Source organism: Amblyomma maculatum, chromosome 6, assembly GCF_055883805.1.
Source record: "Amblyomma maculatum isolate TAMU_Amacu chromosome 6, ASM5588380v1, whole genome shotgun sequence".
Classification (NCBI taxonomy): domain Eukaryota; kingdom Metazoa; phylum Arthropoda; class Arachnida; order Ixodida; family Ixodidae; genus Amblyomma; species Amblyomma maculatum.
In genome coordinates this window covers 78,590,505-78,605,500 of record NC_139349.1, presented here as the reverse complement: position 1 = coordinate 78,605,500, position 14,996 = coordinate 78,590,505, and the positions used below count along the sequence as shown (strand labels likewise).

General features: G+C 42.9%; 1 protein-coding gene across 1 annotated transcript in view; it reads left to right on the top strand.

Moving 5' to 3' along the window:
* LOC146186074 (uncharacterized) overlaps nt 1-12,665 on the top strand; it is a 75,153-nt gene extending 62,488 nt beyond the window's left edge. The window contains exons 7-10 of the mRNA XM_084605622.1: nt 6,226-6,802; nt 8,139-8,240; nt 10,809-10,985; nt 12,604-12,665. Of these exons, the coding sequence (XP_084461748.1) occupies nt 6,226-6,802; nt 8,139-8,240; nt 10,809-10,985; nt 12,604-12,665 (918 nt within the window). The remainder of the gene's footprint in view (nt 1-6,225; nt 6,803-8,138; nt 8,241-10,808; nt 10,986-12,603) is intronic.
* The last annotated feature ends 2,331 nt before the right edge of the window (nt 12,666-14,996 follow it).

Below are 14,996 nucleotides of genomic sequence, written 5' to 3'. Positions count from 1 at the left end.
TAGTCATGTGGTCGTAACAACCAGCAAGTAATGTGGCTATTCACCAGTTCATCATGGCACACCATACTAAGCGAGACGTCGCTATGCAGTTTAAGTCCAGTTTCACCTTGGCTTAGCTTCAATGCCTTCCGGCGGTAACGAAGTGTTTCTCAGGTTTGTTCCTGGACGTGGTATTGAAGCAATTCCTCAATTAATTGGACGACATCAAATTGTCGTAAGCTGCGACGATGCGGCAGTGGAAGACTCTTGTTGGAGGCTGAGACTGGAGAAGTTGCACCCATCGGTTGCCTTGAATCTCGTGTCAGACCGGCTACCGTTAGGCCCCTCTGGCATGTGCGTAGGGTTCGGTAAAGTGGGGCGTCATATCTATGATTTGTGCTCTTGCACATAATCTACTAAACCACGGCGTGCCAATGAGTATGCAGAAGATAAAGGATGCTCACCACAGATTGCACGAACTTCGGATACAGCGCACGAAATCCGTGTGGCCGTCAAGTTCGTTATAAATTGGCTCGACTGTATTTTTATCTACATCAAGTGGTCTTTCACATGATACGGTATCTTACTACTGTGTAATTACAGACATGCGTGTGGTACGCAAAACATTACTGAAAAAGCGAGTAGCAAAATGAATGGACGCGGAAAAGGATCGGCAAAAACAGCAGATATATGGGATCCATTAATGATGTTGATTCATACCCTGAAAGGCGGAGAAAAAGTGTCTCTGAATTTTTTTGCACCTCTCTTTTCTCTCTGCCAACCTGATATGCGACAGATAGCTGCTTCCACCTGTCACTTTGCAGGTGGCAGCATATGCATATGTACTTTGCATATAAGACATCACCTTCTTTTCGTTCCAGTGGGCTTCTTATGATATCGCATAAGAAAGAACGGGAAGAAGGAAAGGCTTGAATGTTAACTAGATTTGCTTAAGGTGTATAACCTAGGAGCTTGTACAGAATGATCGGAAGCTTGAAAATAAAAATAAAAAGAGAGCGAAAACTTTAGTTACGAGGACTCATAGTACTGCCACGCGTCAGAATATTCTGACTGACGCGTGGTCTACCCTGGTCCAGTTATTACCGTGCAAGATGCACGGTAATAACCGGACCAGGGTAGACCATAATCTTGACGGCCGGTACGGTTCTGGGGAAGCAACTTTTGCGTTTTGAACGTCGTTGCTGAGAGAGGAGTCGACCATTGTTAAGATCACGGGTTCTCAAACTGGGTTCCGAGGGAGTTACGTTTGTGTTGTGGCACGTGTAATCGCGCGCGCGGCGACTGAAGGCATGGAACACACAACCGCGTTAGCCGAGCCAAGTCAAAGCAGGAAAGCGTGCGTGTCTCAATGGACGTTTTTCCGGGAATTTCGAAGGCACTGGGGCAACGGACCGAACTATTTCCACCGGTGAGCCTATTGTGCCGGAAAGCGAAAAATAAAAAATGCTTGCTGCCGAAGTAGAAAAATACGGCTATGCCACACTCCCCCCGGAGCAGAAGCGCAGATAACCAATAAAGCCGGCGTGGCCATCCGTGATTATGTACGCAGTCCAGCCTGTCAAGGCTTGGCTCAGAGCGCGAATGAGATGAGGCGTTATTCTTGTGACTGTAGCTTACTGCGTTCTTGCTCTCAATTTACAGGGCTGGACATTATTGAGAAGCAGGAATGTAATAAAATGGTGATTGTCGAACTGATGAAAAAAAACTAAAACACAACAAATACCAGGACGGGTCCATGCTACATCACCTCGCCTGATTGTGACTGCAAGGGCAGGGTCATTGTCGCATGTTGATGGCTTTTTCGGGTTCTTTGAGGAAAACAGTTTGGAAACCCTTGATATATATTGCAGACTTATTTCGCCTCGGTTGCAGCTTTTAACCACTTCAGCATTTTAGCCACGTAAAAACTGCGGCCTAACCCTTACTGGAGATTTGTAACGTGGAGATTATTAACAACGTTTATGTTTAAACTATCTGGCAGACTATTACTTTAAATGTTATGCTTCTATTGAAGTCAACTGGCTTTGTTTGAATTCCCAATTGCCGCAGTGCAAGACCTCAGAGTGCGGTGATGTGAAATGTTTTTAACTGACTAAGTTAAGTGATATCAGCTGATCACCACAAGAAACGAAGGCACTGTTATCTCGTGTTATGAATACAACGCTCACGTTAAGTGAGGGCAATAATGCAGGGAAGCTAGTTTCCAAGTTTTCGTTACGTAAAAATGAAACAGTCATGGAAAAACGAGGTTAATTATCCGTCATCAGCTGAAGAAAGCAAAGTAAAAACTCTTCTCGTCTACTCGTCTGGTCGAGCTAGTATATCGAATTCTAAGGAGTTCTTGACACCAGTACGCTTACAATACTGAATGATCCAACACGTACTTGGATTCTTTGATGTGGCCTCTGAAACGCATGATGCACTTTGAAGAAGGAACATGAGGAAAACGTATTGATCCTAAGACGAGAAAGGTATTTGTGATCGAAAAGAAAAGTGATAAATTCGTTGACGGCTGTTGTTCGCTGTTGTTTAGAGCCATTTTACGCTTAGCTCTTGCTGTGACTCTCGTTACGGCTGCATTTCCATTCAGAAAGTCGGACAAATGCAGTACTAGAAGTCATGCTTCAAAAGACGTTGCCGTTTTGACGACGATGAAATGCTTTTTGTGGATGATGACGAAATACAATGGCTTGATGTACTACTCAACACGTAAGCGTGCATCACTGCTGCCGTTTTTCAAATCGATTAGATTTAGGTTCGTGTGCCTCGGTGAACTGCTGGCGCCGTCTCTCGAAAACCGCATGCGCGGTCAAGCTAAGATAGAGTACATAATAATAATAATAATAATAATAATAATAATAATAATAATAATAATAATAATAATAATAATAATAATAATAATAATAATAATAATAATAATAATAATAATAATAATAATAATAATAATAATAATAATAATAATAATAATAATAATAATAATAATAATAATAATAATAATAATAATAATAATAAAAGGATGTGCCAGACTCTAGATGCCGGCTGCGGACTTGGTTTGGGTTCGCGTGTAAAGCAGCATGTGAGTTATATCTTATCAATATTTTCGCTTAACTCAAAGCGCGTGCCGACTTTGGCGGTTCAGTTTAGATGGACTTTAGACGTTCGAGCCTCCTTAAGCATAGCAGAAGAGGCGTACATTAGGGAAACATTTAAAGTAGGAGTAGTGGGATGGTCCTTTCATTTTATCCCGCAAACCTCTACCCTTTGTTTTCGTTTGGCTTCATGCATTTTTACTGATCGCTGCATTTCTTTTCGTACCAATGGCGAATACTTGCAACTTATTTACATTGCGGACTATTCTTCCTTTCACGAACCGTCGCTGAAGAGAGATGCTTTGGAAGGAAAGCACTGGTCGGCGCTTTTGATCTTCTAGAGGGAGGACGTACAGAGGTAATAGCGCTCTTAGAAATCTGTATGAACTTCAAAATTATGAAAAGACACTAGATACGAATACACCAGTGCCGATTTTCGCGTTGAACAAGAATGAAAGATATATTTTACATTGTCTGGATCTCGAAATCCTCAGCCGAATTCAGAACAATTTTAGTGCATATATGTCCGTGTTCGAACCGAGCTTCAAAATGACAAAGGACAATATATACGAATACGCCAGTGACGATTTTCGCGTTGAAGAAGAATGAAAGAGATATTTAGCGTTGACTAGATCATGGGGCTGAAACGTGGAGGCTAACCAAGAGAGTTCTACTTAAGTTGAGGACAACCCAGAGGGCTATGGAACGAAAAATGGTAGGGGTAACATTAAGAGATAGAAAGCGTGCAGAGTGGGTCAGAGAAATAACTCAAGTTACCGACATTCTAGTAGAAATTAAGAAGAAGAAATGGACATGGGCAGGACATGTAGTGCGAAGAGAGGATAACCGATGGTCGCTGAGGGTAACAAACTGGATTCCAAGGGAAGGAAGGCGTAGCAGGGGGCGGCAGAAAGTTAGGTGGGCGGATGAGATTAAGAAGTTCGCAGTGGTCAAGTGGATGCAGCTAGCACAGAACCGGGTTAAGTGGAGAAATAGGGAGAGGCCTTCACCCTGCAGTGGGTATAATCAGGCTGATGATGATGATGATGAGATCTCGAAATGCTGAGCCGAATTTAGAACAATTTTACTGCATATATGTCCGTGTTCGAACCGAGCTTCAAAATGACGAAAGACAATATATACGAATACGCCAGTAACGATTTTCGCGTTTAACAAGAATGGAAGAGATATTTTGCGTTGACTAGACCTCGAAATGCTGAGCCGAATTCAGAACAATTTTAGTGCATATCTGTCCGTGTTCGAACTGTTCGTGATCCAGAAAGTACACTTTGGTTGGCTATAGTGACGTATAGATTTCGTGCTTGACTAATATTTCAGGATTGACCCATGGGAAACCGACCCCTGTTACCGAAAAACACCAGAACCTAACTTAACGAGTGCAATGTTTTGTGCTCACGAAAGGAGACAGCAACGTAGAAAGTATAAAAGATCGTAATTCAACGTCAGCATATATATTTTGTTTTATTTTTCCTCTACAACAGCGCTGATTGAACCGTTAAACAAAGTGTTCGCACAATATTCTAACATTCGAGACATAACGACCCGCATCATGTCCTGAAATTTCTAAACCTTTCCGCTCCTGCAGCGAGGTTCGTTTCAGTGTCTCAACTGGAGGCCGTTATGAAACTTAAAAGAAGTTCGCGCTTTTTCTGATTTTCTGAAACAACCAGAGGCGGGGAGAGAATAAGCATCCTAACGAGCGAGGAGAGGGGCTATCGCCCAAGGATTGCGATTCCGCCAACACACTTAACGAGTTTCAATTAAGTGCGCTGTTATTCTTTTTTTTTCTTGCGTGTGTTTACACGCCTGCGTCTTTCGGTAAGCTTTATTCGGTGGTCTTTGTTGGAAATCCAGCGCAGTATAAGCAAAGGGCTCATTGGGCTTATTAGACATCTTGGGCTGTTTTATTACGCAGAAATATTAAGCAGCAATAAACTTACCCCTACGAAGTTGTTGTTATTGATACTCTCCCCCCCCCCCCCCCCCCATTTTTTTTTTTAATACACTTGCATTCTTCTGCTGTCCCAACTGCTCTATTGCCAGGGGGCAAATATGTCTTTGTTTCCTTGCTTTGATCCTTTCGTGAATAATGTTTTGCTCTCATTATCACGAAAGAAAAAAGCAATGCACTGATGCGTAAAGCGCGCGTTAAAGTTGAGGGTATAACAATGTTTTTTGACGTTAGTGGCAGCCGAGCCATAGTTATGGTTAAAGAAGTCAAGTACGCGCCGTTGTCTTGGTTAATTAATGTGGGCAAAGGAGGGCTCAGCACAATAACGAAATCGGTAATTAAATAAGTGGCGAGAGCACAATTCATTTTAGCACGTTATGCGCTGAGACAAGAAAACGTCAAGTGCTCTATTTTCCTGGTTGGGCGCTGGTCATGCATTAAGCGTTATAACCCTCATATAGAACGAACCTCCTTCTGCTAGACGGAAGTCGACAAACACTGCCGGTAACTGAATGTTCACAAGACAGATTTGATTTCTGCCAGTGGTCTTCAGTATCGATCAATAACAGTTTGTTGATACGTATTGCAGACGTTGCTGATTAATATTTTTCGAGAAATGTTCACAGGTTAACTACCGAGCGACGCGTGCTCGTCGAATAGTATCCGATGAAAACAAGTACATAGAGCAGCACCAACTTGTCTTGAAACAAGTTCGTAGTTACCTGTGCACTTCCAAAATGTACTTCTAGACTCCAGCGTTGTACTGGAGTTTTCGACTTCTGTGTGAGCGGTGCTACGTTACCTATAGGGTTTGATCGCAGTTAGTCTTACACATATCCTTACGGACTACACACGTCAACCTCTGTCACGTTTCGATGTTCTATCCAATTCGTACCTATTTAGTATGTGCAGTAGATTTGCACGGGGCTGAAAGGGAGTAATTTTATTCTTCAGGGCAAGCAGGTTCGTTAGCAACCTCGTCCTTATTCTTTCCTGATCATCGCCTGTACATACTTTAGCGCGCTCGCGTGATTTCCCCCTGCACGTAAAGCGAATAAATGTTTTCTTGAAATGACGTTTTATTAACGAGTAACTGCATGTGAGAAACCGTACATTATGAAAACTCCCTCATCATACTGAATCACATTCATTAACCTTCCGCAGGCGCAGCAGCATCGTCTCAGTGAAGTCCTTAGCACCAGAGAAATGGAGCATCCGCCCAAAGTTGTGATGGCAGCCAAGGCCCCACAAAAGCCCACCCAGACGCAGACTCCGAATTCCAAGGCAGCGCCTTCAGAAAAACCAAAGTCGCCATCCACGTCCTCTGTGTCAAAGGAAGTTGCACCGTCAGAAGCTTCACAGGCCGGAGGAAAGGACAAGGCTGCGAGCTCTTCCAGCTCCGCAGCCACTGAAAAGAATGCCGGAGGGGACAAGACATCGGAGCCCTCGCACCAGCGTTCGCAGGCCGCATCGGCAGCCAATGGAGCCGAGGCTCAGAAGCGCGGTGGTGTGGGCGAAAGGATGATGCTGCCCAGTGGGCTGTCGCCCAGTAAGCTGAGTGTCCTGGAGTTGGAGCGGCTAGGCGAAGAGCAGCGCGGCCGCTCGGCACAGCAGCAGGCGGAGGAGGACGTACTCGGTGCGCTGAAGAGACTGCGTGGATCCACGCTCTACGACGAGTACACGCTTGAGGAGATCATCTATTGGCTCGCTAAGGATATGTTCGCCCACAGCATCATCAAGGGTGAGAAAACACTATTTCGCGGTTTACTGAAGAGAAGCGCCTCGTCAGGCGTGTTTGACCTGCTATGCAGTGATGCTCGCGTCAGAAAAAAATAGAGGGAATATTTATTGAAATGATCTGAATGGGAGTGTACAGAAAGGTGTCCCAGCAGGAGGTTCTTCTCTGCAGACGTGTGCCGTAGCCGCACAAGTTGTAACTTTTTTCGAATTGAGGGGCGTGACAGCATGACAGTTGTAGAGCATTTCGATTATGCATGGACAAGCGTGGGGGGCCTCATGCCAGTGCGTCCGTTCCGAGGGGTAAAAGTGATCGATCGAGAGCACAGATAGAATACACTATTTTGTTTCTCATTAACTCCGTACGCCTCTGGTATAAGGTGGAGTCATAAAATGGGCTTTTATGCTCTTCAGTACATGGAGGTTGTACATCGATGGCCTTGCAGCCCAGAAAGGCCGAACTTTTCCTTTCGGAATTATATTCGGGTGTCACCAAATCAAGGCTATGAAACTAGACGGGGAACCTTGCGTGAGGCGAAACTAACATTCCCTACACGTCAGTGGCGTCGCTGTCAGCGTTGTATACCGTCACCATAAAATCCACCGAAGCTTTTTTTTTTTATTGTTGCATTTTTGTATCTGAAGACATTAATGGGCTCATAGCTGTCTTATGTAAGGCGAGGTTGAGGCTTCAAGAGTTTATCTTACTGTTTCGAAAATTTAAAAAGGTAATTGTCTAACGTTGGTGGCAATTATTTCCTCGTTCACTCCTAGGAGATAGCAGCTGTGGATTCGTGCGCGAAGTAATGATACTCATTTGTAACTTACTAGTTCCCTGTGAGCCGAAACACTCGCGCTCTCTTGAGCAGCTACTAACAAACAAGCGCACCCATTCGGGACTGCACTCACAAGTTTTCGATTGCGTAGTTGGTTTCAAGGCGAAAGCCTTGCTTGGCTTATGGTGAAAATCTCGCTTGCACGAGATGTTCGCGAGATCTGTCCGTGAGATTACTCGAGATGTGTCCTCCTTATTTAGCGTTCCTGACGTCTCCATAGCAACGTAGGGGGCACAAGGACGAGCGACGCCGCACCGCCAAACCCACACTTCCAAGAGTATTGCACGAACACACGCCAAGTAGAGGAAATTTCCACTGTAAGGCACTAACCCTGTCCTTGTTAGCAAAAGCTATACAAGAGGCATGCGATGTACCGTGCGCAGCAAGTACGCTCAGGCTTTTGCATTTCTCTACTGCAGACTCTGCAGTCTTCTCGAAATGTTCAGCATAAAAACTGCAGCATGCAGTAATTCTTCATCTCCGGTTAATTTTTCTTTTTTTCAGGTGACCAGAGTGCCGAGGAAGCACTGGCGAGGTTCGCAAACTTTGTGGAAACCGAGGTGTCGCAAAACAAGCTCTCCGGTGAAGTTGAGAAGAAAGTTCTTGGTAAGTGGAAAATCGCCATTAACAAGCCTTATCGTCCTCTATATATTTCTGTAGGGGTAGTTAACAAAATGGGTAACAAAATATTGTGGGGCCTCTTGTGCATCTGGGACGAGGTCAGCTGCTTGTCTAATTTTGTTTAATTTAGATTTGTTTAGGTTATTTTGACCACCCGCGCATGAATTTAAGGTACACTATTTGCAGCTTGTTAACTGCGTCGGATCAGTTCCTCGCACATTTACTGCAAAGCAGGGCATCCCCAAACAGCTTGCCTGAAAGTATCTATTTTTTCTTTCTTAATTATAACAACGGTCGCAGTTATTTCTCTGCCCTAATGTTTCGAATGCCTGCATGATGTGTAAATGATTTTGAGTCTTTTAATTGTGTATTATAGCGAATTAGGATAACGATAAGGGAAAGAAAATAGAGATAAGAAGGCCCTTGCGTGGCCAGTATGTATAGAGTAGGGTGGTAGCACAAAGGTTATTTATAAAACATACTTAAAATTAGACGTCAGTAATGAGTGATTCACTAATGACATTGGTTTTCTGAGTGTCCAAGGGAATGAATTACAATGAATGATTAATGACCTATAGACAAGTAAAACAGAAAGGTAGGCCTAAAGGTTATCATGCAGATGACTTGGGTAATATTCAACAGCTTCGGAAATAAACAGCAGTTTGCAATAGGTAGCGAAGCACTGGAAGTGATAGGGGAACATGTTTATGTAGCACAGGTAGCACCGGGCCACGAAAGAAAAATAACTGGAAGAATATTGTTGAGATGAGCGCAATTTGGCAAGTACCAGCAGATCTAGCAGCTTACTGGTGCCCCTGAGGAGGGAAGTATCTAACAGTTTTATCTTACATGTACTTGCCTATGAGGCAGAAACGTGGGAAATAACGAAAAGGGTTCTATTTACGTTCAGGACAACGCAAAGAGCTATGGAACAGAAAAAATATTATTGTAACGTTAAAAGATCGGAAGCGTACATAATTGGTCAGAGAAATAACTCGAGTTACTGATACTCTAGTCGAAGTCAAAAAGAAATAGGCATGGGAAGGAAATATGTAGTACGAATGGGGGATACCCGGTGATTGCTAAAGGCGAAAATTGTATTCCAAGAGAAGGTAAGCGTAGCAGTTTGCGGCAGATTATATGGACGGATGAGATCACGAAGTTTTCAGGGGTCAAGTGGATGCAGCTAGCACAGAACCAGGTTAATTGGAGCAATATGAGAGAGGCCTTTCAGAGACTCATTTGCCTTGCAATCGCCACAGTCCGCCGGAAGAAAATGATAATAATATTTACTTGAATCTTCGCCTCTGGAAGTCGCGATTTTAGCTTGAAATTTTTGTTTTTGCTGCATGACATTATTTTGTAAAGAGAAGAAAATCAGTAGGCAAGAAACTAAAGAGGGGGTGATTACTCTCTGACGTAACCTAGGTACAGCCATACGGCTACAAAGGAAAGCTATGCATCTCTATCAGAAACTTTGTAGTTAAAGAAAAGTTCGTCTTGATCTCGGGTTTGAAACCCGGGGAGAATGTTTTTTTTACCACGAAGTTCTTGAGAAGGCTGCGTAGCTTTCCTTTGTCGCCGTAATTGCTAGTCTTAAGTAAATGTGAACGAGTGATACAATACCATACAATACAATACAATACAATACAATACAATACAATACAATACAATACAATACAATACAATACAATACAATACAATACAATACAATACAATACAATACAATACAATACAATACAATATAAATAATTTGGAAGTCCCTTTTTATACAAATATTCTGCCAGCGAATGCGCCATCATCTTATTCAAAGGCATAATTTACAAAACAAACATCTCTATCTCATATTACAAAATCTACTCCACCTTTGGCGATGTCCGTATAGAATAGCGGACGTAAGTAACTATTACTTGCTCCATATTCTAGCGTTAAGAAATTTCTTCATAATGCACGTAAAAAACCCAGCGCTGTCGATGATGGCCTATAGGTAATAAATAACAACATATGTTAGTTTTCTGGCTGAAAAACTTAGGAGATGTGTGCAGTTATGTTGCGTCCGTGTCCCTACGTAACATGTTGTAGAAGATATACCGGGTGGTCTAACTCAATTGAAGCATACATGTCCTTCGTAAGGACTTCAGTAGCATGCATCAGCGGAGAAACACTAGGTGCGATATATATAAAATCTTTAATCGTTTTTTTTTATCAGCGCCTGCGACGAAATAGTCCGTAATATGTAAATATCTGGTTGCGTGCCTAAATGAAAGGAAATATATGTTGGTGTTATTTGTTGGTGTGGTGTTCACATATCAACGAAGTATATACGTGTAGCAACTTATCTTCAGCGTATGTTTTTTGACAACGCTGCAAATTTGAGGCTGACACTTAAAACGACTGGCAACATATCAGGGATCGGAAGGTTGGAATGCGTGACCCCAGTGTGAATGGAAAGAACCTGCTTCCGAATCTTCGTGGCACAGTTGCCGTGAAAATCAATGTGAAAAGGGTGGCAAAGTGTTTTCAACATGTGCTATTCTGAACCATTTCACGCAGATATAATGCTTGCAGCCTTGGTGGACATCCTACGCGAGTTCCCTAGCGCGCAATATACCGGTCCGGGTCCAAATCAGCTTCCGCAGCGGCTTTTCCCGGAGGCTACCGAACATCAAGCCGCCAAGCTGGCTAACGCCCGGGTTAGGAACGCCGCCATCCGACTCCGAGAGGAAAAGAGTGAGTTCAATCGTACCAGGTCCTGGAAATCCAGATAAATTCTTCTTGTCTGCACAGCGGCCTTCAAGTGTCCCATAGTAATATGATAAACGTCCAAAATCTGCAGTGCACTAATTTTTTCGGCGATTAAAAAGGCAATGGTTCTATAGAACAGTCACATATTTTCTGTGGAATCACTGAAAAATGTTAGAAGGGATGTTTTGTAGTACCTAGGCTGATTAAGACATCACTATTGGCATATTTGGTTTCTTCACAATGCATTATATCATTTCCCCACAATTAATACGAAACTTTATTTGCCTGCTAAATTTAAAAGTGCCCCTGTGCGCGAATCAAGAGGAAACGTCACTCACAAGGTACCATATTATGGTCTACGTCCATGGTAATCTAATTAGGCATCGGTACATGCTTGCGATTTCAGGAATAGATGAGAAGCTGCTCTTAGGAGTGAGCGCAGCTTTTGCAGAAGTGAGTGAAGCAGATGAATAGCCAGGTTTCTTCTGCAGGGCAAAAAAGCAACCGAGAGCCTGGCTTGGCGTGTGGTCGAGTTGCGAGTTTGTTGCGAAGGCTACCGTCCCAGTTTTACGGTGTTTTATTCAGAGGAGATAGTAAAGCGCTCTTCCTACTGACCTTAATGTTAACAATCCGATGGAGCAACCCTTTTAGGCGACCGCGCAACTTGCCCTACCAGCCTGTCATGACTTCGCTTGCTTTGCAAATGGCATGATACCTATCCCGTTGTTTGTTTTGGTTGCTCATCTAACCTGTCTGGTATGTACTTGCGGCCGCGTCATGCTGATAATGCAGAAAATCCGGCCATGTACCGATATTTATTTATTAGGATTTTTTAGCGTGTAGTTATGACAGAGGAATGTTTCTAAAATCCCGCAACAAAATATGGAACTCTGTGTATAGTGAACTTTTGGTCCGTAGAAAGCAGAATGTTTCGTGGTTTGACACGGGAAAATGCGGTCGGCCGATAGCTGCACGGCGCAATTATCGGTTGGTCTTTTTAGTAGTTTTTCTTCCTTCTGCTCATCTATCTCTTGACTACAGCGCGTTCGATCACTATCGCGTGACTGTCGCTAATCCAATAGATGGTGAAATTATGGGTGGGTGGGTCCGCCTAATAATATCAAGCGTGATGAGTCAAAAACCTACCACTTATTTACAAGTGACGTTGCTTCGCCTGAAGTTACGTCCTGTGAAAGGTAAATGATTCCGCAGTGAATGTGATGACTTTAGATCGAATGCAGCCAAATGAGATTATTTCAACATTATCACCGGTTTGGTTGCTTCCCCTAGAGAACAGATTACGTCCACACAGATCCTTCATAAGGTTTGTCTTGATTCGAATAAGGTTACACGTAGAGCTAGAACTAGAACCTGCAGCGAAGTGTTCTAGAGCAAGTTGTTGTAACCATGTGGCCGCAGCAGGTGGCCATTATTTGGCATAGTAAGCTTTTCCGGTTAGTGCATACGATGCTAATGGTACCTTCGCAGTCTCATATGTTCGTTCGGAGTAATCACACTTAGTAATAAAGTATTTCCACAGCCGTCTAAAACTTTCATTTCACTGCTTCCGTTCTTACTTCTTTCATATTTTCTTCCTTTTCAGAGAAGACGATTCCAGCGGTGATCAAGCACAAGGAAGTGGCCGCGGCCTCCCAGAAGTCTTAAGGCAAGGAACAGCCCCTGTTCCTTACTTGTAGCGGAATTACGCTTCTTAGGTCCATTTTCGTTTGTAACATCGCTCGAAATGCTTCACGCTGACTGTAATAATGCGCAATCAAAACTTTAACAACAAAAGGGCGACATGTTTCGTATCATATACACGAAGTAGCCATAAGGAGGCATCAGTTGAGTATTGGAATGTTGCGGCAGGATATCCTCTTGACGTGTGAGGAAATATATCCTTGTAGCAAAATAAAAAAAATGCATTTACTTTCGACATGCATGTGTTGAAATGCACCATTGCCTCAATATTAATATACGCATCGTCATTTTCGCCAGAAAATAACAACCTATACCCTCTCCTTCTTTTCTGAAAGCTGTTTCAGGGCAGGAAATAGGTAAACTCTGCTACCAAGTAACGCATTAGACTTTACGCAGCTTCCCGAAAAGGCATAAAAAGACAAAGTGGGACGAACAACTGAAAAGCTTTTAAAAGAAGTAATTTGCGCCTCTACCTGCATAAGTGCCGAAAACTGCACTGAACGTTTTCTCTAAAGCCTCTATGAGATATCCATTTTATTCAATGCCGCATTACATTTTGGTTTTGCGCACAATGTGGAAAGAAAGTTGGTGCATGAAGTCGGACCCATGCGTCCCGCCGTCTATTAAAGGGTTATTGAAAAATATTCAGTGGCTTTAACAATAAGTGCTAAATAATCAGGGTAGTAAATCTACTCGTCTTGTGTTCGAATACGCTCATGGTAAGGAAAAGAAAAGTCAGCTAGAAAACGTTTCACAGAGCCCGTAAGGGCAATGGGAGTGCCCTTTTATTACACGTTACTGAGCTGATAATGGCGACAAGTCTCTAACTGCAATCTAAGTTTCACTGTGGCACAGCCGGCGCAAGTTTAAAGTTCGGCCAGTAGCTATCAGCAGTGTTTACAAAAACCAGAACTTCTCACATCCTGTCATGACTCACGGTCAGCTCAGTATTGGCGGAAATCTTTTTGTAAAGAACAAAAATTTCAAACCCTATGTCATGAGCTAACACTTTGACCCAAATCACAATGGAACCCCTTTCGCATATTTTACGGGGTGAAACGCATCCCTACAATCATGCAGTATAACAACAAACACTTAATTAGTAAAAAAGGCAGGTAGTTTTAGAGCTGTAATGTTTCTGATATTTGCTCATTTGACGGTGCTTTTTATTCTTAATAGGTTTTCTCCAAAACCATGTGTAGCCTTATATTGTGGTGAAACTTCGTCCAAGGCCATATGAAACAATAAAAAAAAAGTTCTCAAGCGACTGCTCACATTGACACTTTTACATCTTTCCATCTAGTGTCAATAAACATGTGAAATGAGTGCTAAAGTGCTTTTGTCATGGTCGGGTTTGGGATATCAATCGGATCTCTACTTTACTCTATGCTGTAACTATAGTTTAAATCATTACAGCCTAATCCACATTGATAGAGCTCGACCCTGAGTTTTCATCTTCCGAAGAAGGTTTTCTTAAAAAGGAACATTCTTTCAGATTGACACGGACAAAGAAAATTCATCCCCCCGCTGTAATGCCCTAGTGGCGCTGCGGGTATTGTATGAATAAAGAATTATAAGTGCTTGCTAATTAGATGCTGCTTTATCACATGGAGATTGCTCTTTACTCTTTTGCAGTGTCAAGCTCCAAGGAAGTCCTCTGCACAGGGTGCAGACCCCGAGACCGTCGATGCCCGTGACAACACTTCACCGAATCTTCCGACTTCTCCGACACCTGAACTCCCGCCTGTAACCAACCGAGGTCCAGGAACCTATGCCCTGCCTCTGTGCCGAGCCTTTCCTTCGTTTGCCTGTATACTAGCTACTCTCCCCCCAAAAACCTGTTAAAATGTTGAGACGTACTGTTACTCCTCCCTCTATCAAGGCACACCTTGCCCGTAAATATTAACGGCTCTTTTTGCTAGAAAATATGAAACAAGCAAAAGAGCGATTTACGAGGGACTAAAGACACAACCAGTCGAATTTGTATAGATATTCAACTCGTATTTGTCGACACCTACGTATTACTCAACGGTGTGCGTGATATGCCTAAACATGTGGTTGTGTTATGCACTGTTGGTAGTGACATGCACTGTAAAAGAATTCCGGAACAGAACTGTAGCCTTGACTTTGATTTCAAAAGTCGACGCACTGTGGCGCATATTGCGAATACTTGTGCTGTAAGTTTAATCATTTATTCTGAACGGCGCCTTTAATATTACCTCTCTATTTTTAGAGATCAATCAGCTTTCCTGTCAACTTTACTATAATATAACTATATAGACTCGAATTTGATTT